The following is a 27,097-nucleotide window of genomic DNA, read 5'->3' as shown; positions in this document are numbered from 1 at the left end:
GGGGTAAGGACAGTCTCTTCAAAAATGATGTTGGGAAAACTGGACAGATACATGCCAAAAACTGAAACTGGACTGCCCTCTTACACCACATACAAAAATAAACTCAAAATCAATTAAAAACTTAAATGTAAGACCTAAAACCATAAGACTCCTAAAAGAAAACATAGGCAGTAAATTCTTTGACAATGCTCTTAGTAATACTTTTTTTCTGATATATCTCCTTGGGCAAGGGAAACAAAAGGAAAAATTAACAAATGGGACTACATCACACTAAAAAGGTTTTGCACAGCAAAGGAAACCATCAACAAAATGAAACGACAATTTACTGAATGAGTAGATATTCACTAATGTTACATCTGATAAGGGGCTAATATGCAAAATTCATAAAGAATTCATACAACTCAACACCAAAAAAAAAGAAAGAAAAAAAACCCAATTCAATTAAATTAAAAAATGGGCAGAGGACCTAAATAAACATTTCTCCAAAGAGGACATACACATGGCCAATAGACATATTGAAAAGATGTTCAATGTCACTAATCATCAGAGAAATGCAAATTAAAACCACAATGAAATATCCTCTCACACCTATTAGAATGGCTATCATCAATAAATCAACAAACAAGCGCTGGTGCGGGTGTAGAGAAAAGGGAATGCTTGTGCACTGTTGGTGGCATTGCAAATTGGTGCAGCCACTATGGAAAACGGTTTGGAGGTTTCTCAAAAAAATAATAATAGAACTATCTTATCACTCAGCAATTCCACTTCTGGGTATTCATCCAAAGAAATCCAAAATACTAATTCGAAAAAATATATGCACCCCTATGTTCTCTGCAGCGCTATTTACAATAGCCAAGATACGGAAGCTATTTTAGAGCCCATCAATAGATAGTTGGATAAAGAAGATGTGGTACATATATACAATAGAATATCATTCGGCCATAAAAAAAAATAAAATCTTACCATTTGCGACAACACGGATGGACCTAAAGGGTATTATGCTAAGTGAAATAAGTCAGACAGAGAAAGACAAATATATGACCTCACGTACATGTGGAATCTAAAGAACGAATAAACGAAGAAGACAAATAAAATAAACAAAACAGAAATAAACTCATAGATATAGAAAACATTTCAATGGTTGCCAGATGGAAGTGGGGTTGCGGGGATGGGTGAAAAGGGTGAGGGGATTAAGGAGTACAAATTGGCAGTTACAAAATAGTCACGAAGATGTAAAGTACAGCATAGGGAATATAGTCAATCATATTGTAATAATTATATCACAATGCCAGGTGGGTTCTAGACTAATCAGGGGGATCACTTAATAAATTATATAAATATCTAACCATTATCCTTTACACCTGAAACTAATATAAAATAATACTGCATGTGAACTGTAATTGAAAAAGTTTTTTATTAATTTAAAAATTAAAATAAAAGAAAGTAGGTTAGTGGTAGTAAAGGGCTTGGAGGGAGTGACTGCTAATGGATATAGAGCAGCGGTTTTCAACCTGTGGGTTGTGACCCCTTTGGGGGTCGAATGACCCTTTCCCAGGGGTCGCCTAAGACCATCGGAAAACAAAAAGATGTTTACATTACGAATCATAACAGTAGCAAAATTACAGTTATAGAGTACCAACGAAAATAATTTTACGGTTGGGGGTCACCACAACATGAGGAACTGTATTAAGGGGTTGCGGCATTAGGAAGGTTGAGAACCGCTGGTATAGAGTTTCTTATTGGGGTGATGAAAATGTTATACAACAAGCTGTGGATCACACAATTGTTAATTTACTAACAATCAGTGAATTGTACACTTTAAAATGGTAAATTTTGTGGTATGTGAATTATATGTCAATAAAGCTGTTATTTTAAAAAGTGAAAGCACAAATTTCTCATCTGTTAATAGAAACTTTTGTTTTTTCTGACTCCAAGTCTTTATCCAGTATTAGTGACCCTCCAAACTCAAATTGGTCTATCATTATAGCTCTCTGACCAGCTGAGTTGTTGTTCACTACAGTACCTCAAGTAATAAACTATACTCACGCTCAGCAATATTATTCATTTTTTTATTCTTAGAAGTGGAAAGATCTGCACTAGAATTCAATGGTACCATATTATATTAAGAGAGAAAGCTCATATGCAGATTGTTTTATTAACAATATTTATTTGTTTGTCTAGAGTAGGGGTCGGCAAACTTTTGAGATGGAAGAGCCACCAGGGGTCAGCAAACTGCGGCTCACGAGCCACATGAGGCTCTTTGGGGTACATACATGTGGCTCTGAAGTAAAACTGAAAATGAAAATAAAACTATCATAGTTTCATTTATAAAAATTTTAAAGGATATTATTCACAAAATGGTGATCAAGAAAAATATATTTATGGCTCTCGAATAATTTTTAAATTGTTGTGAGGGACAGGATTGGCTCTTCCAGGGGTCAGCAAACTTTTGAGACGGAACGTACCCAAAGAGAAGCATGTGGCTCATGAGCTTCAGTTTGCCGACCCCTGGTCTAGAGTATTTGTATTGGGGGAATAAAAGGACGGTGGCATGCCTTCCCACTTATATTCAGAAGAGAATGAAGTCATCTAATCACCTCCTGTTGTTCATATTTTTCTAAAAATATCTGGTAATGAGCCATCTCACATCCTTACCATCGTTTCAAACACTGTTGTCTATAACTGTCACACTATGCAAATTATAATACCTGTTGAAAAGAAAGAAAAACCAAAAACCAAACTAAACAGTCATTGCCTAAAGGGAATTATTTTCATTAAATTTATTGGGGTGACATTGGTTAGTAAAATAATATAGGTTTCAGGTGTACGATTCTATAATACGACATCATCTATATATTGCATTCTGAGGGGGCCGGCTGAGTGGCTCAGTTGGTTAAGAGCTCGCTCAAGAGTTTGAGCTCTGAGCAACAGCGGTTTGAGTCAGCCCGAGCTGAGCAGCCGCTGAGCTACCAACAGGTGGCAGGATGGCTCAGCTAAAAAAAAAAATAATAATAATAATAATAATAATAATAATATATATTGCATTCTGTGTTCACAACCCAGAGTCAGTTCTCCTGAAGGGAATTTTTAAATTAGAAAAATCACAGATATTGTTGGTGGGAATGCAGATTGGTGCAGCCGCTATGGAAGGCAGTGTGGAGGTTCCTCAAAAAAGTAAGAATAGAATTACCATATGACCCAGCAATCCTTTCCTGGGTATCTACCCAAATAATCTGAAAACATTTATCCGTAAAGATATATGTGCTCCGATGTTCATTGCAGCTTTATTTATGGTGGCCAAGACATAGAAACAAACAAAATGTCCTTTGATAGATAATTGGATAAATGAGATGTGGTATATATACACAATGGAATACTATTCTGCCATAAGAAAAGATGAGATAGTGCCATTTGTGACAACATGGATGGATCTTGAGATTATTATGCTAAGCAAAATAACTCAGACAGAAAAAGTGGAGAACCATATGATATCACTGATATGTGGGATATAAAACTGAAAACAACAAAGTAACAGGACAAATAGAGAAACAAAAACTCATAGACACAGTCAATAGTTTAGTGGTTACGAGAGGGGAAGGGGAGAGGGGGGTGGGAGATGAGGGTAAAAGCGATCAAACATATGGTGATGAAAGAAAAACTGACTCTGAGTGGTGAGCACACAATGTGAGATGATGTATTACAGAATGGTACACTTGAAACCTATGTAATTTTACTAACCATTGTCACCCCAATACATTTTAATTAACAAAAAGAAAAATCACAGATATTATTTACATCATTAAATGTGCTTTGTAAAATGATTCAACAACATGGCTTTAATTCCATGGCTGCTATAATTTAACCTCCCTCTCCCCATTGAAACAGCATTATTATTTCAGCTTCCTTTAAAATGCTATCATCTGGGGCTCCTTTAAAGGAAATAAGTAAAATTTTGCAAAAACGGTGCCAAGTGTCCTGCTCCAATGGGTACATTTGCTAGGTGAAGCATCACACTTCCGAGGAGTTCCACCTGTGTTGGATTCACTAGCATAGGACACACAGAAGGCAAAGGTGAGGGAAGCAAGCAGGCACTTCCGGTGCCTTTGAGTGAGCTCTGCAGAGCTAAACAGAAAATGTAAATTAAACTCCTATTGTTGCCAGTTTTGACTGTGGCTGAATGCTGACTTTACAAAACTAAATTGACAGAGGTGATTAGTGAGTCCTTCATGAAATAATGCAAAAAAATTTTGAACAGTAAGGTGTTAAGTAACATTGTCCATGCTGTGGTTTGAGAAGTAGAAATGCTCATCAGGGTAGATGTTTGGGATTTTCTCCCAAATTCTCTTGGACTTTTATTGCTTTCCTCAATCTCAAAAGACCAACTGATGAACTTATGAGAGTGGTTCTTTATTTTTCAGGCCACAGGGCGTCTACTGTAAAAGGATAAAAAGGGAAGCAGACAGAGAAGGCAATGTACTCCCAAACAGAAGGCTTCAGTGGTGAGTCAGAAGGCAAGAGGTTTGGCAGGCCAACCAACTTCAGAGCAGTACAACTTGATTGAGATGAAATCCATTCAAATTTGCTAAAATAGACTGCCTCCAGACATTGCTTTTGCCTCCCTGACTGTCTTCACAAGGACAACTAAGTATCCTTTGCTCAATTAACCTTTGACTAAATTCAGAATAAAGCAGACAGTGAGAAGCCATAGAAAAAGGGTTGGAGGCCTTTTGTACCTCCATCCTGGGCTATTGATGTTCCAGTAAAATATATTTTCTATATTTCTGGAAAGGCTTTAGAGTGAGTTGGGGTTTTTTTGTTTGTTTGTTTTTTTGTGAGTTCATTTTTAAAACTCTATTTTCCAAAGAGCGAGAGAGTCATATACAAATGAAGAAATTATTTTATGAGGCTAACAGGCATAATCAAAGACTGAAAATAGAGATATATTAAATGATAAAGGAAGACTATAATGGTCCCAAGAAACGTTAAATCAAAACAAAAACATCGTATTATAGGATTTCTGAAATAATTCTGATGTCTGTAAAAATGAGTTAATGTTGGGAAAGTCCCATGAGACTGAAAAAGGCAATATATTAATATATTGTATTTGTTATATTCGACTTATATGCCAGTAGAGCCACCTGTTTACATTCAAGTTCAGTGATTGATTTCGCACCTCCGGGTCCTTGGGTTTCACAAAACAAGCAGCACTATCCTCCATTATCTGACAGATAGACTCTGTAAAATCCCGTCACCTACTCTACCACTGGCCCTCAGATGGAAGAGATAGATGGATAAGTAAGCCAGGGAATGGGTAGGTAAAAAAGAAGTGCACAGAGGACTTTCAGTGCAGTGAAAATACTCTGTATAATACTCTAATGGTGGATATACGTCATTATACATTTGTACAAACCCATAGAATGTACAACACCAAGAGTGAAGCCTACTGTGAACTATGAACTTTGGGTGATAATTATGTGTCAAGGCAGGCTTTTCTTTTTCTTTTAAAGATTTTATTGGGGAATAGAATTGGGGAAAGGGAACAGCCAAGTTGTTGTCCTTCAATCTTAGTTGTGGAGGGTGGAGCTAGCTCATTTCCAAGTCCAGTCGCCATCTGGCATCCCCTTGGCAGCTCGCAGCCGCTCAGCTCAAGGTGCTGTGTTCAGTCTTAGTTGCAGATAGGCATAGCCCACCGTCCCATGCGGAAGTTGAACAGGAAACCTTGTTGTTAAGAGTGCATGCTCTATCCACTGAGCCACCCGGGCAGCAGCTCAGCTCAAAGTGCCGAGTTCAGTCTTAGCTGTGGGTGGGCGTAGCCCAACATCCCATATGGGAGTCCAACAGGCAACCTTGTTAGCATGTGCTCTTGCTAGCTGAGCCATCCTGCCACCTGTTGGCAGCTCAGCAGCAGCTCAGCTCGGCCACAGCTCCCTGGCACATGTGGGAATTGAACCGGTGACCCTGTTGCTCAGAGCTCGCACTCTTAAACAAGCTCTTAACCAACTGAGCCACTCGGCTGTCCCAAGGCAGACTTTTCAATTGTAACAAATGCACCACTCTGGTGGGAGATGCTGATGATAGTGGGGGAGTCTGTGCAGGTGTGTGGGCAGGGGACACATGGAAAATCTCTGTACCTTCCAGTCAATTTTGCTATGAACCTAAAACTGCTCTAAAAATATAAAGTCATTTTTAAAAATGCAGGTAAGCACTAAAAAGGTAGAGAAAATTCAGGGTAGGAGCAAGTGGGTAGATAAATGAGTGAGAGAGAAATTGGGGGTAAGCAGAAGGTGGATGGGAAGAGCAAGGATTGCAGGTGGCTTCCTGGAATTTTTATGTGATTTAACATGGCACAGACTTCTTCCCACCTTTTCTACTGCATATACTTCCTGTGAAACATACCCTTTAGGCATCTGCCACAAGTTACAATAAAGCAGAAAAGTTGGGGAAAAAATAACACCAGTCCTAATTGATTATATTTTCCTATTTGGATGTAGAGAAATATCACCTCTCACTCTTCAGGCAGACGCTCATTCCCAGAGTTGAATATTAGGATTACTGTGAGTCTGGTCTATTTGTGGCAGCACAAAGAACAGCAATCTTCAAGTGTTCTACACTAGTTGCAATGAATAAAGAACGCCACCTTCCAAGGGGCATTTGGATGGAGGAAGAAGAAAGTGCAGTCCACACTATGACCTTCGGCGATGCACTGCTGACAAGCACATTCCTACCTGAGTGAATTCGCTCATATATTGTAGTTCCCCTTGCCGGAATTCTCTTTCAACTCTTCCCTGCTTATCTAAGTCTTGACACACTTAGAATCCTATCCCTTCCATTCTACCCATTACTTTATTGGTTCTCAAACTTTAGTGAGTATCAGAATCACCTGGCTGTGGGGGCAGGGGGCAGACAGAGGCTGAGGGAGTTGTTAAAAATGCTGTTTCCTGGGGTCCAGAGATTCTGATGTAGCAAGTCAGGTGCGGGACCCAGAGTTCTGCAATGTTAACAGGCTCCCAGGGGCTTCTGATGCAAAGGATACCCCACCTATATTGGGGGAAATTCATTTTAAGACACTTTATAACTTTCATCACTCTCTGCCATGTGGCTTATGCTATGGTGTTTGTCCTGTCGTCCCAATGAGACCACAGGTGGCAAGACCTAAGTGCTGCATACAAATTAAGCCTGACATCTAAGCTACAGAGATTCCTTTTCCATTCTTTACTTTTTCAGTTTTGTTGAGATACAATTGACAAACAAAATTGTATATAATTAAGGTATACAACTTGATGTTTTGATATATGTATACATTGTAAAATTATTACAGTCAAGCTAATTAACACATCCATTACTCACATAGTTACCATTTTCTTTTTGTTTTTGTTGTGCTTTCTTTTTTCATCTCTCCTGGCACATAACATCAAGTTACAATGGGTAAAAAAAAAAAGCCGATGAGCAGAAGATTATTAGAAAAATAATTAATAGAAAAATTACATGCTTTTTTCCAAAGGTGAGAGAAGTTAAACAAATGAATTTTGAGGACAATGAAGGAATTAAGGTCAGGGGCAGCAAAAGCGTCCTCTGGGTTACCATGTCCCTAAAAGATGCTAAACTCCCATTCAAAGCAACAGGCCAGGAGTAGCTAAGCCTCAGTTAGGCACATTAAACATGCCTTAGGGCAGGTACTGCTCTGAGCTGAGTGTCCAAAGGTGTAAGGGTGAAATTCAGTAAGTCAATAACGCAGCTAAACTTAAGCTAGTTTGCACTATGGCTCACCACATAGCTCACTATCTAGCTGCCTGTAATTCAGCTTAGCTAGTTTACAGTTTGATCCATCCTGATCTTCAGCTGTTTCTTCTTTGTTTCTCCCCTCACTGATTAACTGAAGAACTCTGCTTCCTTTCTCAAGGCTACTAGTACCTCGATAATTAACATCTTAACCTGAAAAGAGCAGCTTCTTTAATCCTCAGGCACCTGGATGTCAGGGATCCGGTGATCATAACTCCCTAGCAGTTTTTCACTGATAACTTTCCTGCTATGGGCAATAAAATCTAAGATAACATTGAGGCAGATCTGAGGCCTTGGAAGACCCCAGGAGACTACTTCTCAGCTATTAGCCCTGAGGCCTGCTTTCCTTTGTTCTTTCCCATTTACCCCTCCATAAAACCTCTTAATCATTGTTGGCTCGGGGAAGGTAGTTTTTTGGACATGCATCTGCCATCTTCCCTAGCTGCCGGCATCTAGAAGAAAGGACCCTTTTCTCCACACCAATGCTTGTCACCCGAGTTTTTGGGCTCGTCGGGCAGCAAGCGGCACTGAACCTGAGTTTGGTAATAAAGGCACTTTGATGACACTTGAGAACTTCTAACATTTCAAAATTGATGTGCCACCAGAATCACATAAAGGCCTGAATGGGCCTGAAATTGGCAGAAAATCTCTTGGAAACTTGAGAAAGGGGGGAGAATGTCTGTAGACTTGTAAATTCCAAGAGTTCTCTATGCTGCCCAAATTTATAGTATGTGATGGTTAATTCTAATCTGTCCACTTGATTGTTTCACAATATGTCCAGATTAAACATCATTTCTGGGTGTGTCTGTGAGGATGTTTCCAGATGAGATGAGCCTTTGAATTGATAGACTGAGTAAAACAAGTTGCCTTCCCCAGGGTACCTGGGCATCATCCAATCTGTTGAGAGCCTGAAGAGAACCAAAAGGTAGGAAGAAGGGAGAATTCACTCTCTGCCTGACCGCTTCAGCTGGGACATCAGTCTTCTGCTCTCAGAATGGAACTTACACCATTGATTCTGCTGCTTCTCAGGCCTTTGGACCAGGACTGAACTATACCACCATCTGCTTTGGGTCTCTAGCTTGCAGATGACAGATTGTGAGACTTCTCAGCCTCCATAATCGTGTGAGCCATTCCTTATGGTAAATCTTTTACTATGTACCCTATTGGTTCTGTTTCTCTAAAGAGCTCTAATACACAGACCCAAAGTAAAGGAAGAATTTGGAATACCAAGAGCTCACTGAATGAAAGAGCATAAGAACAGGTCTGGTCAGCATATTCTTGGGGTGTGAAGATAGAAAAATTTCCATGAAGGAGAAATAATGAAAAACACATTGTTCCTGTTTTTATATATTTTTATATATTTACTATATTTAATATTATATATGTATATATTATATATGTTTAATATATTTAATATTATATATAGATAGATCACATATATCACAGACTATATATATGCACACACGTACACACACACACATCTACCTCTAAGAAAATTTGGCATAAGATTCACCAACATGTTAATGGTGATTATTTATGAATGCTGGCATTATAGGTGATATTTATTTTCTTCTCTATACTTTTTCTGTATTGTCTTATTTTTTAAAGTTATTTATATAATGTTATAAAATCAGAGACATAGAGGAAGAACCGAGGGTTGTTAGTTGGGAGGGGGTGGGGATGAAGGAGAAGGGGAAGGGATGAGACAATACAAATTAGTAATGGTAACACGGCCTCAGGGATAGAAAAAGACAGTCCGAGGAATATAATCTATAATGTTGTAAGTATTTATTAGGGGGCCAGATGGACCCATGTCCTTTTGTGGTGTCCACTTCATAGTCAATGTAGAGGCCTGACCACTGCATTATATTTCTGAAACTGATGTTGAATAATACTGTATGTCAACTATAATTATATATATACATGTAGTCTCGGGACATGGAGTAGAGAGCGGGAACGGATTCAATGGAATTGTAATAGATAAGCATGATATCGGGGGTGGGAGGGCAATAGATGGGGGAAGGGGGGTTGTTACCTGGTGAGGGTGAAAAAGGGTAACTATTGTATTGTTCTGTACACCTGAAACTAACAATAAAAAAATAAGAAAAGAATTTTAAAAAAAGAAAAAAATGTTTTTTCTTTTTTTTAGAAAATGGAGTAAAAATCAGTCACTAGTGCTCTTACAAAACTAGCAACAGAAAATGTCTACAGTTAATGACTCTTAGAAGGAAGAAGAGTTAATATAAGATTAGATAGGGACACCTTACATGTGGGTAAACTTGCTTTGCCAGGTCTCTACTTACTGTGTGTGGGCTAGGATTTTTTTGATTTGTCTAAGGTATTCAGCACAGATTGAGAGGACAATCACAACACTAAGAACATATTTTGAATTAATTGCCTCTAAAAATTTGCCTAAATACGAAAAGCCAAAGAAACGTGGATTAAAAAACACCAACAACCAACCCTAATGCCTTCATATCCATCCATGTCTAGTTACAACAATACATCTAACTGGTCTCAATAATTCAGTAATATTTACAAGAAAGCTCTACAGCTCCTTCACAGGCCATCATGGCCTCCCCAAGGCATTCAATTTTCTTTATTAAGCTTGATGTTTCAGACAAAAATCTAACAAAATTTGAAAACAAAATGTATCTTTTGACCCAAAAGTTTAACTTCTAGGAACTCACCCTATAGATCTTTATATACTTTGCCAAAGGTACACATATAAGATGTTTACTGCAGAATTGCTTATAATAGGAAGGAACTAGAAACAATGCACATGAACTCCAATAGGAGGTAGATGATACAAACTGAAGTGCATCCAGAGTTTGTATATAGTATATACAGGATTTACATAAGGCGCATAAGAATCACAGAGGTTAATCTGCCTTGGATAATCCCAACAATATTTAAATTGGTAGAATCAGCAGAGGCAGAGAGAGATCCAAAGCAGAGTTATGGATGGTATGCTCCAGATCTCCAGGGAGAAGAAGCTATGGTTAACATTTTCATCCACCATTTGAATGCATCCTTTCTTTAAAAATTAAATAATCAGGGATCACTTGGAAGCTAAAAAGAGAAGTGGTCAGGGGGGAGGGGTTAAGGGAGCCGAGCTCTGTTGGGTAATATATTTTAACCACAGATGAGTAAGATGAAAAATAGTGACAAAACTGTCCCCTATGATTGTTGTCCATGCTACCTATGAAGTCCCTTCTTGATTTTTCATACCAGCTACTGCTCATGTCATCATTATGGAGCAAATTCACTGAAGAGTGAAATTTAGTTTTTTGAAACCAAATGTATAGAGATGTTTAAAAACTGTCCATGCACAAAATGAAAGGAGCATACAGTACAAACGCATATAGAACATTGGGTGAATAGTGAAACCGTTTTTCAGCAGAGGTGGGGGAAGATGACAAGACTATACCAGTCAGGGAAACTTAGAGGTTATGATGACTTGACCTTTTCATTAGTGACTGGGCCAACTCAGGAAAGAAGACATGAACGAAAGCAGAGAGCAGATTAAGGAAAAGGATATGATTCCTTCTTCAAAAAGTAACTTATTTTGAGTATTGCACATGCCCTATTTATAGCTACTATATTTTGAAATATCTATGTTCAAGCCAGAGCCATTTAATTCCTCCCTCTGTGCCAAAGGGCAGTGTTCCCTTTGGGCTCTCTTCAAGAACAAAGTTGATAGTATTTCAGAGGATATCATAATGAATTGATTGATTCTAAAATAAAGTCACAGTATGCAATCGCTGAAAATGTACTGCATTAGAGGAACTTGGGAATTCACCTTCTAAATATCTGGTAAGGCTGAATTTCCCCGTAACGTCTACAAATTCACCAATTTCTCTTTCACTGCAGTTTAATAGGCCTTGCTCTAGGTCTTTGTGTTACTCTTGAATTTTTCATACAGTGGATGTAAAACTTCTAGACATCTGTAAGAAGCCTACAAGTAGAAGAACTCCACTGTAATGCAACTGACACTAGACCCTTGCAATGCAACTTTATCCCGTCCTCCACTTGCAGCACCTCAACACATATAGTGGTTCAACAAGTGAAAAGTTTCCATACAGAGAGTCAAGAAATCACTCACCACGGAATAATAATTCTTGGTAAGTGGAGTAGTTTCAAATCCTTTGACAGCCTTGGGGGAGAGAGGTCTCTCTGTGAAAAAGACATTTATGTTATGTTAGTATCATACAAGTCTAAGAGGAACATTTTCTAACATGGTTCACCTAACATATTATAAATATTGTCAAGTGGAAGGATCAATGGAAATGTACATTCCTAAACAAGAAACTGTAATTTTACCAAACTATACATAGTTAATTGTCTTGTCCAGGCCCCTCAATTTCTGAGGGGGTGAAAAAGCCAAGGAGCTAAGGTCTAGCTACTTAATGGCAGGGCTGGGGCAAAAATTTCACTTCCATTTTGGGCTTGTTTCTTTACTCCAGTCAGCCTCTGCATTCAACTTATTCAAAACAGATAAGCAAAGCCAAAGCTAATCAGATACACACACACACACACACACACACACACACACACACACACACACACACATATATACATATATATATATTTTTTTTGTAAATTGCAACTTACTCTACAAGTATAATATAAATAATAGCAACCATTCTTTCTTAGGACTGTCTACTGTGCCAAAAACAAAATAATCAGAATCTTTAATACACTGAAAACTGTGAGAAAATTCTTCTCTTTTATGTATCATTTTAATATTAACACATTAGGCTGGAAAATGTTGCCTTTTTTCTACAAAGTTAATTTGACCTATTAAACTCATGACTAAGAGACATCCTAGTACATTCTTTCTTTAAAAAAGAAAACCAGTTGATAAAAATACAAGACATTGATCATAAATGTTTAATAGTGTCACTACATACTATGTTTCTATCCTCATTTTCTGCTTTGCTCCATTTTGTTTTATATTCCATTTTTATCTTGCTATACTGTATACTGCTTTAAACTCTTTCTGAAGTATGGTGGAGTATAAATAACCGAATAATAATATATCATGAGACCCTGATTTTTCTTTTTTAAAAATAGTATTTTCTAGTTTTAAATCTATTACATGTTCACCCTAAATAATGCAAAATAGGGCAGCCGGGTGGCTCAGTTGGTTAGAGTGCATGCTCTGAACAACAAGGTTGCTGGTTCAATTCCCACATGGGCCAGTGAGCTGCACCCTATGCAACTAGATTAAAGACAACGACTTGAGCTGAGCTGCCGCTAAGCTGCCGGTGGGCAGCCGGAGGGCTCAGCTGGTGAGAGCGCGTGCTCTTAACAACAAGGTTGCCGGTTCACCTCCTGCATGGGATGGTGGACTGTGCCCCCTGCAACTACATAGATTGAAAACGGTGACTGGGCTTGGAGCTGAGCTGTGCCCTCTACCCAGAGCTAACCATAATCCAGAATACCATTTTGAAGTGTGTCATCCCATTCTTTTTTTTTTTTAAGGTTTTACTGGGGAATTGGGGGAGGGGAACAGCGTTGGGGAATCAGGGAAGGGGAACAGACAAGTTGCTGTTCTTTTTTTCTTCAGTCTAGTTGTGGAGGATGTCGCTTCACTGGTCCATGTTGGTATTGTTATCATTGCCCTCTTCCTGGGTGAGGCAGTCGCTCGCCAGACACTAGACAGCCACTCATGACGGCTCACGACAGCTCACAGTAGCTCACGGCAGCCAACTGCAGCCTACGCCGTTGCCGGTTGCTCACGGTAGCCCAGCTCCAGGTCGAGCTGTTGTTCACCATCTTAGCTGTAGAGGGCGCAGTGTCACTGGTCCTCATGTGGGATCCGAACTGGGGCCCTGCTCTTCAGAGCTGGCTTCTCAAGCCAGCTCTTAACCAACGTGCCATTCGTCCGGCCTGATCCCATTCTTTTTATGTATGTGTTTGTGAACATACACACGGATCTTTCTTATGTTACGTACAGGTTTGAAATTATATTACAACATTCTTTCATGAATAATTTCCCATTTAACCTTGATTTCTAATTATTATTATATCTAAAATATCCCTCATGTTTATTTGGCACTTAATAACTTTTAAGACATTTTATTTGACCTTCACAACAACCCTGTCAGGCAGAAATGATCTTATTTTGCAGAGGAGGTTACTAAGCTTCAGGAAGGTGATGTCAGCTGCCTAATGGCATGCATCCGGGAAATGGCAGGGCCAAGACTGACACTCAGGTATGCCTTGACAAGGGCCTGTGCTTATAACCAATATGATATCCAGAAATAAGGCTACCGAAGGTCTCGGTTGATGGCATGGGTAGTGGTTCCTACTGGAGTTCAGAGGAACCATCAGTTTGACCTGGGATGGTCAGAGAAGATCTTGCTGGACAGGGGGGTACATGATCAGGCCCTGGAGGGTGGCTAGAATTCAAACAGGCAGAGAAGACAGTAATTTTCTAGTCAGGGAAGATTCCAGAAGCACAGCTGTAGAAATGGCAATGCTCAAAGCAGGGCTGTTCCTGTGACAGTGAGTTGTCCAGCTGTGCCAAGCTGAGAATAGCAGAAACAAAGAAAAGGCAGCAATGAGGGCCAATTCTGTCACTTCCCTGTGATGACAAGTGATGTATTGACAGTTTCAGGAGGCTTTATGATATTTCAAGATCTGCCTGGATTCACCTGGTGTTTTCACAAGACTGTCCTGGGTGACCCTGAGCAACGTAGAACCACTTAGCCTATTACTTAAGATTGTAAGTTGGCAGAGCTAGGACTTGAACCCAAGCATTGTATTGCCAAGCCTGGTGTTCTTTACAGTACATCACAGTTTTGCACTCTTAGACATATTCAAAATTGATCATTGCCAAATTCTTTTAGTTTTTTTAATTAGGCAAGTTTTCTACAATGTAGTTATAATGGTTCTACTTAGAACTCAGTTGTTTTGTGGAATTATGATGTAAACCAGTCTTGATAAAAATAAGTTTCTAGAGATACCAGCAAGATGTGGACACCTTTCTAAAGCAAGGCCTAAAGAAAGGGTAAACAGTAATGAAGAGCCTGCCAAGACATAGAAGAGGAAAGGCCATAGAAATGGGTCATTGTAATTGAAATAAAATGTTAACTACGTAAAGTAGAACTGAGAAACATGAATTGAAAAGAAAGAAGTGGCTGCCTTGAAGATTACTGGGTACTTGAACGTGATGCATAAAGAGCTGGTGCTTTGAGAAGACTGATAAAATTGTACAACTTTTAGCAAGACTGACAGAGAAAAAAAGTGAGAAGACACAAATTACCAATATCAGGAGTGAAACGGGATATTACTACAGACCCTGAAGATTACAAAAAATAAAAGAACACTATAAAGAACTCTACACATATAAATTTGATAATTAGATGTGAAATGAACCAATTCCACAGAAAATAAAAACTACCACAACTCAGCCAATATAAAATAGACCTTTTGAATAGTCTATTATAACTACTAAGGAAATTGAATTTATAAATTTAAAACTGTGGAAATAGAAATTTCCACATCCATATAGTTTCACTGGAGAATTCTATCAAAATGTTTAAGGGAGCAGCAATACCAATTCTTCACAATCTCTTGTAGAAAATAAAAGAGGGACCACTTTCCAACTCATTTTACAAAGTCACTCTTACATGGACACCAAACCAAAGATAGCACAAAAAAAGAAAACTGCAGACCAAATATCCTTCATGAATGTAGATGCAAAAAAAACCTTAACAAAGTATTAGCAAATAGAATTCAGTAATATTTTAAGAGAATTGTATACCATGGAATTCATCCCAGGGGTGAAAGTTTGGTTAAATATTTAAAAAAATCAATCAATGTAACCCATGATAACAGTCTAAACAGAAAAATCACATGATGATATCAATCGATACAGAAAAAGCACTTGGCAAAACTGAACGCCCATCCAAGAAAAAAAAAAAACTTCCAGAAAACACAGGAATTAAGAGGAACTTCTTCAACTCAATAAAGAGCATCTGTGAAAACCTATAGCTAGCATCTTACATAATGGTGAAAGACCGAATGCAGAATGCTTTGCCCTTGAGATCAGGAACAAGGCAAGGAAGTCTACTCTCACCACTCTTTCTTTTTTAGATTTATTTTTCAGTTGCAGTTGACATACAATATTGTATTACCGTATTTCCCCATGTATAAGACGCTCCCACATATAAGACGCACCTTAATTTGGGAGCACGAAATTTTTTTTTTTACATTTTTTTTTTATTGGGGAATTGGGAGATGGGAACAGCGTTGGGGAATTGGGGGAAGGGGAACAGACAAGTTGCTGTCCTTTTGTTCTTCAGTCTAGTTGTGGAGGACGTGGCTTCACTGGCCCAAGTTGGCACCATCATCGCGCTCTTCCCGGCTGAGGCAGATCAGTCGCTGGCTTCTGGACGGCCACTCATGGAGGCTGCTGGCTGCTGGCTACATACGGTAGCCCATGGCAACCAACTGCAGCAGGGGCTGCAGCATATGCCATTGCCAGCAACTCACGGCAGCCCAGCTGCAGGTTGAGCTGTTGTTCAGCATCTTAGCTGTGGAGGGCAGTGTCACTGACCCTCATGTGGGATCCGAACCGAGGCCCTCTGGCATCCCAAGCCAGCTCTTAACCAACGGGCCACTCGGCTGGCCAAGGGGCCCGAAATTTTAAAAAAATGTATTACATAAAGTTATTGAACTCAAGTTTTATTCATCATAAAAGTCATACAACTCCTCATCACTTGTGGGAAATGCAAGTAAAAAACCCTACAACCAAGGGCCGGCCGAATGGCTCAGTTGGTTAAGAGCTCGCTCAAGAGTTTGAGCTCTGAGCAACAGTGGTTCGAGTCCAGCCTGAGCTGAGCAGCCGCTGAGCTGCCAACAGGTAGCAGGATGGCTCAGCTAAAAAACAAACAAACAAACAAACAAAAACCCTACAACCACTGTATAAGACGCACCCAGTTTTTAGACCCCAAATTTTTCAAAAAAAGTGCGTCTTATACATGGGGAAATACGGTAGTTTCAGGTGTGCAATATAGTGATTAGAAATTTATATCACTTCTGAAGTGATCACCCCAATAAGTCTAGTAACCACCTAACCACTCTTATTCAGCATAGTGCTGGAAGTTCTAGCTCTCCCTGAAGGCCTGATGTAGGATGGGTGATCAAAACACAAAGAGTAGAATAGAAGGAAGATAGATTTGGAAGGACCAACTTGGAACATCTAAAAAAAGTAGCCCTTGCAAATGACTGGCCTCATGAAAAAATTCAAGGGGTGGCTATGAATTGAAAAACACCAGTACTGTGCCTCAGTGACAGTTTCTTACCTCTGGTTCCTCTTTGCCCCCACTCCCATCCCGCCCACTTCTTACGCCTGCCATGTGCAATTCTCTCTGAAATCCACACTCAGTGACAGAGAGAAGCAATAAAGATGCGGAGGTTCAAAGGAGACAAGTTCAGTTCCCTGGGGTTGGTTTAAAGTGACCTAATGGGAACTGACATCAAAATATAAACCTTTTAGGTGGTGTTTCTAAGGCAATGAAAAGATTGGTCCATTCAATTCAATCACTGAAAAAACATCAGTCAATATAGTGTAGAATTCAAATGGGTTATTTGGTATAATATAACCCAAACAACAACTGTAACACAGATATAGCCACAAGAAACGCTCTGAATCCTGATATAAAGATTGTTTTTCAATTAACTTTTCATTTTTTTCCCCTTCTCATGCTGATGTACAAATTCCTATTGCATGTTGGCAGTAATAGGACAAAAAGAAATCTAGTGACAACTAGTTTCTCAGGATATGAAACATCTATGTGATGTACTCAGGGGATTAAAACAGGAAGTCTAAATATAAAGCTCAAACCTAGTATGTGTATAATCAGTAGGAAGAGTCATTTCTTAATCTGCCTTAATACAAATTTAATTAGCCATCTACCTAATCCCTTCATTTGATATCTATCTTTACCTGCTAATAAGAAGTTTTAGAAGAAGGATTTAATGACCCTCCTTAACTGAAGCAGTTGCAAAAAACTGAATTTACTTAAAATATCTGCTCCAATCATACTTGCCTCAATATTTTCTTGGCATGGAAATTTTGTCAGGAATTTTTTTTTGGTCGGGAAATTTTTAATGCAAGGTCTCAACAAAACCCTTAGCTTTTCTCGGTAACAAAGACAAAAAATTTTAAAAAGAGATATAATGTACTATGTTATTGATGTATTGGTAGAAATTATTTTGATGTATAAATAACATGTTAATTTACATGTTACCACTGATTTTTAAGACAAGAACTGAAAATTGTATAAATTGCTAATTTTTTATAAATAATGTATGTGACTCAAATGAAATAAAGGAGCAAAGGCCCTTAATACATCTTCTGTAGCTTATATAATAACTAAGTTATTCACACATGCATTTCTTAATGAAGTAAGATCTTTGATAAAAATATTTGTGCTCAAAATAGGGTTTATTTTTCTCATGTAACAACAAATCAAGAGGTAGGCTAGCAGGACCGGTCACAATGGCTTCATAACAGCACCATTGTCCAGCTTCCATCATCCTTGGTGAGAGGCTTTTATTATCATGGTCACAAAAAACTATTCTAAGTTCAGCCTCAAACTCATGTTGAAAGGGGATTGTGTGTGTGTGTGTGTGTGTGTGTGTCTATTAAACTCAAATATTCTATTTCTTAACTTTCTACAATATTAGATTGGTGGTCCTATAAGTCCTCTGACATCAGCCTCCTCCTGAAGAGAGGAGAGAAGCTTTCTCCAGGGCTTCGGCCATAATTATCTCTAAACAAAAGCTACAGTGGAATCTAAAACTTAAAATGCCATTCCCCAAGGGCAAATTTACCAGGCACAAAGTGCTCTTCATCAGCTCAAAGGAAGAAAACTATGCACAGCACTTCTATGTCACAGCAGTCTGCAGGGTGAGGTCTGTAACCAGATTTACTAACTACTCTAGTGATGTCAATGTCACACGTTTGGCCCAATAGTAAGCAGACAGAGATCACTGAAGTTCCTTAGTTCCATGTCTGATTCAGATTCATAAACGAACCAAGAGGTTGTATGGCAGTGGGCTTTCAAGCTCTAAATTGAAGGTTTTGTTTTGATGAGATGTGCATTTAATCTATGAATCATTTTTTTTAAACTCCTTACAGAGGGCCGGCCGAGTGGCGCGATGGTTAAGAACTGGCTTAGGACGCCAGAGGGCCCCGGTTCGGATCCCACATATGAGGGCCAGTGACACTGCCCTCCACAGCTAAGATGCTGAACAACAGCTCAACCTGGAGCTGGGCTGCCAAGAGTCACCTGCGACGGTGTAGGCTGCAGCCCCTGTGGCAGTGGGTTGCCATGGGCTACTGTGTGTAGCCAGTAGCCAGCAGCCAGCAGCCAGCAGCCAGCAGCCAGCGTGAGCGACCAGCAGCCACAGTGAGTGGCCGTCCAGAAGCCGGCAACTGCTCTGCCTCGCCCAGGAAGAGCGCAATGATGGTGCCAACTTGGACCAGTGAAGCAACGTCCTCCACAACTAGACTGAAGAACAAAAAGACAGCAACTTGTCTGTTCCCCTTCCCCCAATTCCCCAATAAAAATCTTTTAAAACAAACAAACAAACAAAAACTCCTTACAGACAAATCTTTCTTAAGCTTGATATCAGTGTGAACTTCATGGGAAGCAATAAAAATTGATAGGTGTTTTCTAAACCAAAAGTAAAAGAGCACAGCACTGAATTTAAAAAATGTCCCTCAGCAGCATCCTAGATAGGTTTTGACCTACTCACTATTTTGTGGAAGCAGCGGGAGTTGAGATGGGAAAGAATTCAAGTCAACAAAGACTTGACGCCTATTTTCCCAACAAGACATTTTCATTATATCAAGCTAATCTCTCCCATTGTCCCCTAAAGTCACTCCCCTCAATCCTACTGCAGATTCTTCATGGTTTTTGTTCTCCCCAAGCAATCACTGACTTAGATTGCCCCCCACCCCTCTCTTCTGGGCCTACCCACAGCCTACATGTCTCTGAGGGTTCAGCTCAAGCCTGACCTACTCCATGAAGCTTCCCCCCACCTCTCCAGCCACAGTGCACTCTGTGTCAACTGATGATCTGCTATATATTTTATACTTTATCTTCTACCACTTGATACTGTCGGTTGGTTTCATCTCCAGCTCTTCTCTCTCCCGTGCTCCAAATCCATACTAACTATGACTGGCTGGCACCTCCATTCAACATGTCCAAAACAATAACTCGTCATCTTCAGTGCCAATCACCCAACACACACACACATACACACACACACACACACACACACACACACTCCTCCTCCTATCTTCCCTATCTTCTCTATTAATGGAGTTCAGCACATGTCAAACATTTCCAATGTCTAAAGCACTGTTAGGCACTATGGGGACAGAAAGGTATACAAAGATGAATGAGTCCCCCTTGACCTCCCTGTCAGGATGAGTTAGTCACCTCTCTTCTGTTCACCACTCTCCAAAGCACCCTGTATTTAGCTCTATCACTCAACTTATCATACTGCATTCTTATTATATCTCTCCCTCATTAGACTATGAACACCGTGAAGGCAAGACTCATGTCTTGGGTTTCTCTGCCTCACCAGAGCTCAGGACAAAATCTGATACCTTAGCCATGGTGAATAAACCTTTGCTGGCTGGCTAGGTGGATGACACTAAATGTCCCTAGGGAGATTACCAACAAGCTGGATCCCTAGACTTACAGTTATCCTCACCTCTTCCCTTTTCCTCATAACTAATCGTCAGCAAGTTTTCTTGATTCTACTTTAACAGCATCTACTGCATGCATCCACTTTCTCTTCCTCCCCACTCTCACAAAAGTAGCCGACACCATTATCCAGATTGCCTGGACTTCAGCAGTCATCTCTGCTGGTTTCCCCACATCCTCATCGGTTATCGCCACCACTTCCCTGCAATCCAGCCCTCACACTACCACTTGAAAGATCTTTCTGAACCACTTTGCTATCCCCTGCATCGACACCTCTCTTAATGTAGCTCCTGCTCAAGCCCCCACTCCTCTTCACTCTCTGTATGCTCAACCCAAATTATCTTACCACCCACTCCATGCTTTAACGTACTAACTCACTCTAACCTCCTTCTACCAGTCAGAAGCCTCTTTCCATTCTTCAAGACCCAATTCACGTGTTTCCCCCTGACTTAGGTTATTATTAATTGAATTGTTTCTTTACTGCTCCATCAGCTCCTTATTTAGACTTAGAGTTTTGTCTGTGTTATTTATTCTGTCCTATCCTGTTAGATTTGATTGTGTACACACCTATCTTGACTCCTAGACTGTCAGGTCGTTGGAGGCAGAGTCCATGAGAAGAGATTATTATAGCCTTCCCCACCCAGTGCCTAGGAATGCTCAGTGAACAAAAGCTGAGCAGACTTTAATGACCTGCCCCACAACACTCATTCATTTTGCAAATATTTACTAAGTGTAAATGGAACAAAAAACATCTCTGCTCTCAGAGCACTTACATTCTAATGGTAAGATACATACAGAAAATGAAATAAATAAGTAAATGTATATTATGTTAGATGGAAAGAAATGGTAAACAAAAAAATAAAGCAGGGAAGGATGATAGGGACAGTGGGGATAGGGCTCGATTTTCTCCCAGGTGACCGAGGAAGACCCTACTGCAAAGCTGACAAGTAAGCAAAGACCCAAAAGAGGTGAGGGAATCAGCCATGCTGATATCTGGAGAGAGTGTTCCATCCAGGTGGAAGCACAGAGAGTGAGGAAGGCACCTGCCTGGCCCAGACAACCAGGTAGCCAGTGTGGCTCAAGTGGAATGAGTGAGGGGGAGAGAAGTCAGAGGGGAAGTCAGAGGTGCATGGGAGGCCAAATCCTGAAAAGCCCTGTAGACTATTGGGATGACCTTGGCTTTACTCTTTTTCAGATGGCTCCCCATTACCCAAGTTTGATTTTGAAAAAAATCACTCTGGCTACTAAGTTTTAATTAGATTATAAGAGTGACAAGGACAGGAACAGAGATGCCAGTTAGAAAGCCACTGAAATAAGCTAGGTGAGAGATGTTGTTCTGCACACTTCTAGTCCCAGGCTTTCCCTGACAAGCAGGCTTCCTGGCCCCAGCTGTTCAGAACACCTGGGTAGAACATTTTCAGGGGTTACCTAGGTGCTCAAATCAGAGCCACAGCTTACATGTGTGTCCTTAACTTAGTTCTAAACCAAAGAGAGTATTGTAGAAAATTGAAGGGAAGGGTCCAAAAACCAGGACAAATAGCCTGGTTATTTGAAAATCTTCAGATAATCCCCCAAGTAGTGGGCAGTCCACAAGGGAGTGTCCAGACTGTGCTACAAGGCATCTCAGTGAAGGACATTACAGAGGGCATGCTCTCTGTCCACTTCCCGTGTTCCAAAGCAAGGCAGCAAGTGCTGTGCCTTGTATTTTTGCAGACGAAGACACTGAATAAGAGAGCAAAGTTAGAGTGAATCTGGAAAGTTATTTAGAGATCCTAATAACCAGATTATACCAATTGAAAGATATAACAAGGGGTACAAATTGGCTGTGAACATAATCAAAACCAAGGAAATTCCAGGCAAGGCCTGAAAATACTTCAGGGCTCAACAGAAACTTCTTGATTCTCAATAATAAAAAAAATGCTAAGACTATATATATATATATATATATATATATATATACACACACATATATGTTGATAACAATTATTCCATTAAAAGAGATGACCCCCTCCCTTAACCCAACAACCCAGAAAAGTGTGCAAAGTAAAATTTATCCTAAATGCTTTAAGGAAAAGCCCCTAACAATGGTTATCTGGGGGAAGGGGCCAAGGAGAGAGGAATTTTCATTATCTACACTATGTATCTCTGTAATGTTTTATTTATTTACAGTGAGCTTATAATATTATTAATTAATAGTATTACTTTTGAGGCATTAAAAAAGCAATAAAGATATCTATAACAGAAAAAATGGCACTGAGAAGCTACTCCCTCAAAGGAGTAAACAAATGGGTAAACATTTTTGAAAAGTGAGGAGATATAATGAATAACTGAATATTATTTTATCTGTATCATGACATTTTTATATAACAGTTTTTTCAGGAATATAGGCAGGGCCTACTTTCCTAAATAATATGAAGCAAGGAAGTTACCTAAACAAGCTCTAGAAAGACTACTGAAGAGCAATTAGATTTCACTCTCTGGATATTATTATATGAAAAAGAGTAAACAGTTAACAGTATGCAATGAGTTCAGAGCAATCTAATCCAGAATCAAAGTGGCCAGACAGCTTCCTGCAGTCCTATGATTGTTATTTCTCAAACATATCTCTGAGGCATTTAGACTTAGGTCTACTTAAAGAGCCTAGGGCTAAAAAAAGGAAGTTAGCACATGGCCTCTCTTATTATTGTATTCTGCCATGGTGATTTCTTAGAGTAGCAGGAAGGACTATATACTATGTTACATGGGCTAGAATTAGTAGACAGAAGGGGACGTAGTTAAGGTGGAACAGTTGTCTGAGCTTTGAATTCTTTTGCTTTTTTAGTTTTTTGCTGCCTTGATGTAATCTAAATACAACTTCATTTCAAAATATCTAATCACAGATTTTCCCCAGTTCTGTTCTAGTCTATTTTGGACACACACATACAAGTACAAACAATTTCGGTTAACAAATTAAAACTACAAGGTTTCCAGTAAGAATACCAAGAAAGTACAAGAGTCACACTCAAAAAGGTTTTTAAAAGATTGACTTACCACTGGATTTAATTTCTCGGACATAATTACTAGGGAACCAGCCTGTTCTCCCATTTAATGTGCCTTCCCACCAGCCTCCTTCTTCGACTCTAGTGACATAAATGATGTCCCCTTTACAGACTGACAGTTCATCTTCATTAGTCTGCTTAAAGTTGAATCTTGCCTTTACTATCAACTGGTGACTTCCGTTTTCCGTCATCTCCTGGAAAAACAAAAGCCACACCAGATTAAGCACTCATCTAAATGAGGCAGGGGCAAAAATTACATGAATTTAGGCAAATAAAGTGGGATGACCAAGGATAAAAGCCCAGGTCCATCTCAGTCTAGAGTTTTTAATTTAGGAGTAGGCCTAACATGGATAGACCTCAGGGGGGATTAATAAACACCTCAAAACTATATGCAAACGTTTCCATTTGTGAGAATGTGTATTTTGAAGGGGGTCATGGCTTTCATTTATTTCCCTCTCTCCCTACCAATTATCTAAAGACACTTATTTAAATGATCCAAGAAACAAAGTAGAGAGATAAACTATTCCATCCTGCCTCTATCCAACACAGACATATCTTACGTAATTATACGACCAAGATTAGGTACTAACCTACTCTCATAAAATCTGCCTCCCACATCCCAATTACTAAGAATATCTTAAATTGGTTAAGACTTAGTCATAGGAAAAGATCAAATACTTCTTAGTTACTTAAGTCAGGAGTTCTTAACCTGTCACAGGTCCCTTTGAGAAGCTGATAAGCACAATTGAACTTTACCCAAAACACATACCCATAAGTTCATACACAGGAGATTTAGCACACAATTTGAGAGGGTCCAAGGAATGTGGAAACATAGTATTCACCTTCTCAAAGGGAACTGTGATCTCAAAAGGTTAAGTGCTTTGGAAGTAATAACTCATGATAGCTTAAAGCAAGTGGGTAGCTTTTAAAAAGGGATACTGCCTCAAAAGAGCAGGAGACAGGGTATCTCTGCCCAAACAAAAGCTCCATTTACAACCAAATGCAAAAATAACAGGGCTATCCCAATATAGGAGCTCATCGTAGGCCCAATTGGAATACAAAGAGACAAACAAAATGACAGTAACATGATGATAATAAACCAAGGGATAGGGAAAATAACAGCAAACTGCCATCAGGAGGGAGTCATAATGACATATTTGCATAGCATTCTCAGTTAAACTACTTGCTCAGTACTAGGAACACACAGGCTTTGGAGCTTGCACCCCAATTTTCTGACTCTGCGTCCCACATGCCTTTGATTTGTTCAGAGGCATTTGGGCCACCCTGAATTGGAGTTAGGTTTAAAATTTGTTTTATCGAGAGACGTCCCAAACAAACAGGATGCCTATCTTACCACATATGAAGATGCAACTGGGATCTCGAACTAATTTCACGGATTTAAAACAGGCAGGGGAAATTGGGGACTATACTTACCACTGCCTTTGACTGCCTTTGCAGCCCTGGAGCTGCGCTAGAAACGGCTCCCTGTGGGTTTGTCTGAGAACTATTAGCAGCACTAAGAGAAGAGGAACGTCCACATGGTCTTTCTGATAGCTGATCTGTGAAAAGAGGAAAAGGCATGGTAAAGAGAACCACTCATGTCAGAAAAACATCTACAATATAACATTATCTTTTTGGGGACATTCCCATTTATGGGAATAATTGGCCGTAATTCTGTTATCATTATGAATGTGCCAAGTGTATTTCATCTCCCCCTCCCTTTTTGGTGGCCGACTTCTTTTTCTTAACCTTACTGGCCATTGCTCTCCAGTAGAATGAAAAACAACGACAGAACCACATTTTCTCTTAACCCATTTCCCTACAAGTGTTCCCTCCTGAGCCAGTTGCAACAGTATGCCCTGTTATCCCAGGCAGAACTATATTGGGTACCAAACAGCTGTTTGTGGGTCTTATTACTTTGAAATATTTCAAATTTCTCTCTTTGTTTTTTGGCCTATAACCGAGTGGTTCTTTTTTTCCTCACATGTAGCAATATGTGTGGCATATATAATGTCAAGTCTCCCTTGTGCCTGGTGTGTGGGGGGAGAATAAGAATGAGAGAGTACGTGTGCCTGGGAAAGATGCAATCTTGACACTAGAATAATTTTTTTGAAATCAAACTCAAGAGTCTTGTCTTCCTTGAAATCATGTGAAATTCGAGTAGACCAGCGCTGAGCTGGACGTTTTTCAGTATGCTGAGAGTGTACTAAAGAGAGGAGCTGGCTTCTTGACAAATTCAAATGAGGGTTCTTTTCCTCTCCATTTATTTTTAAAAGATATAAACTGCAAACGTCTAAAGCCCAAACATTCCCTAGGCGACAAGCTCAGTATCCAAGTAGCTTCCTTGATGCTGTGGGTTTTAACTTTCACCTCCTTGTATTTTATAAATCTCTGTGGCAAGGGAAGAGACTGTAAAACTTGCTAGGAAAGTTTGGCAAAGGAACGTATAATTTGTATGGCATAATGCTAGAATGATACGGCCCTCCCTGCCCAGAACTGGAGAGTTGTCATGTGTGTTAAATATAGTTACTTGAATTAGCTGTACTTTCTGCTCTACGCCTTGCAATAGCTCAAAAGCATTTTTTCCCAAATAGCAAAAGAACAACTTCGGAGAAGTATTTTTACATTTATTGCTATTATATACAGCTCTTTTGACGAAAACTATAATTACATGAGAGCTTCCTAGATGCTCCATTCTATTTGGCACTTGATTATATTGTCTGCTCTTCTACTCTAATTGTTTCACGTGGGTAAGTTGAGTCTCCCTAAATAGAGGGTAATTTTCTCAAGGTCGGGGACCATATCTTACATGTTGTACTCCCTTGCAGTGCTGGGAACACAGTCTTCTGACTCTCCAATGGCTTGAGCAGCAAGACCTGTATTTGGGCACAGGGCTCTGGAGTCAGTCAGATGCAGGTTTGAATCCCAGCTCTGCCACTTACTTTCTAGTTGGGCAAGTGCGGGCCTGACTTTCCTTATCTGTATATGGGCCTAATAATAATACCTACCCCCAGGGTTGTTTCAAAGATTGAATGAGACTACCTAAGACTTGTAGGACAGCCTAGCCAGGGGTTGGCAAACTTTTGAGATGGAAGAGCCAATCCTGTCCCTCACAACAATTTAAAAATGATTCGAGAGCCATAAAACAAATGAAATCACAATTATGTGAATAATATCCTTTAAAATGTTTATAAATGAAACTATGATAGTTTTATTTTCATTTTCAATTTTACTTCACAACCACACGTACGTACCCAAAGAGCTGCATGTGGCTCGCGAGTTTAGACCCATGGTAAGGGCTCAAAGCACTTTAAATGATTACTACTGCCCAGCTGTATGTAAGATACTATATCACAGAAGGAGTGAAGTTATGTAAGGGTAAAATTTGGTAGCTCAATAATGTAATTAAACTTAGCTATTGCAGTTTGCAGTTTGATCCATCCTGATATTCAGCTGTTTCCTCTTTGTCTCGCCTCCCACTGATTAGCTGAAGAACTCTGTTCCCTTTGTCTAAGCTACCCATACCTTGTTAATTAACAAACA

General features: G+C 39.6%; 1 protein-coding gene across 5 annotated transcripts in view; it reads right to left on the bottom strand.

Moving 5' to 3' along the window:
• The window catches only part of ARHGEF6 (Rac/Cdc42 guanine nucleotide exchange factor 6), a 118,515-nt gene that overhangs the window by 62,334 nt on the left and 29,084 nt on the right, over positions 1-27,097 (bottom strand). For all 5 annotated transcript variants that reach the window (XM_019667792.1, XM_019667791.1, XM_019667790.1 and 2 more), the window contains 3 exons: positions 24,989-25,113; positions 23,547-23,748; positions 11,885-11,955 (listed from right to left, as the gene is read on the bottom strand). In XM_019667792.1, the coding sequence (XP_019523337.1) occupies positions 11,885-11,955; positions 23,547-23,748; positions 24,989-25,113 (398 nt within the window). The remainder of the gene's footprint in view (positions 1-11,884; positions 11,956-23,546; positions 23,749-24,988; positions 25,114-27,097) is intronic.

This window comes from Hipposideros armiger, unplaced genomic scaffold, assembly GCF_001890085.2.
Source record: "Hipposideros armiger isolate ML-2016 unplaced genomic scaffold, ASM189008v1 scaffold_505, whole genome shotgun sequence".
Taxonomy (NCBI): domain Eukaryota; kingdom Metazoa; phylum Chordata; class Mammalia; order Chiroptera; family Hipposideridae; genus Hipposideros; species Hipposideros armiger.
Note: the sequence above shows the minus strand (reverse complement) of the source record. Positions and strands in the feature narration are given on the sequence as shown.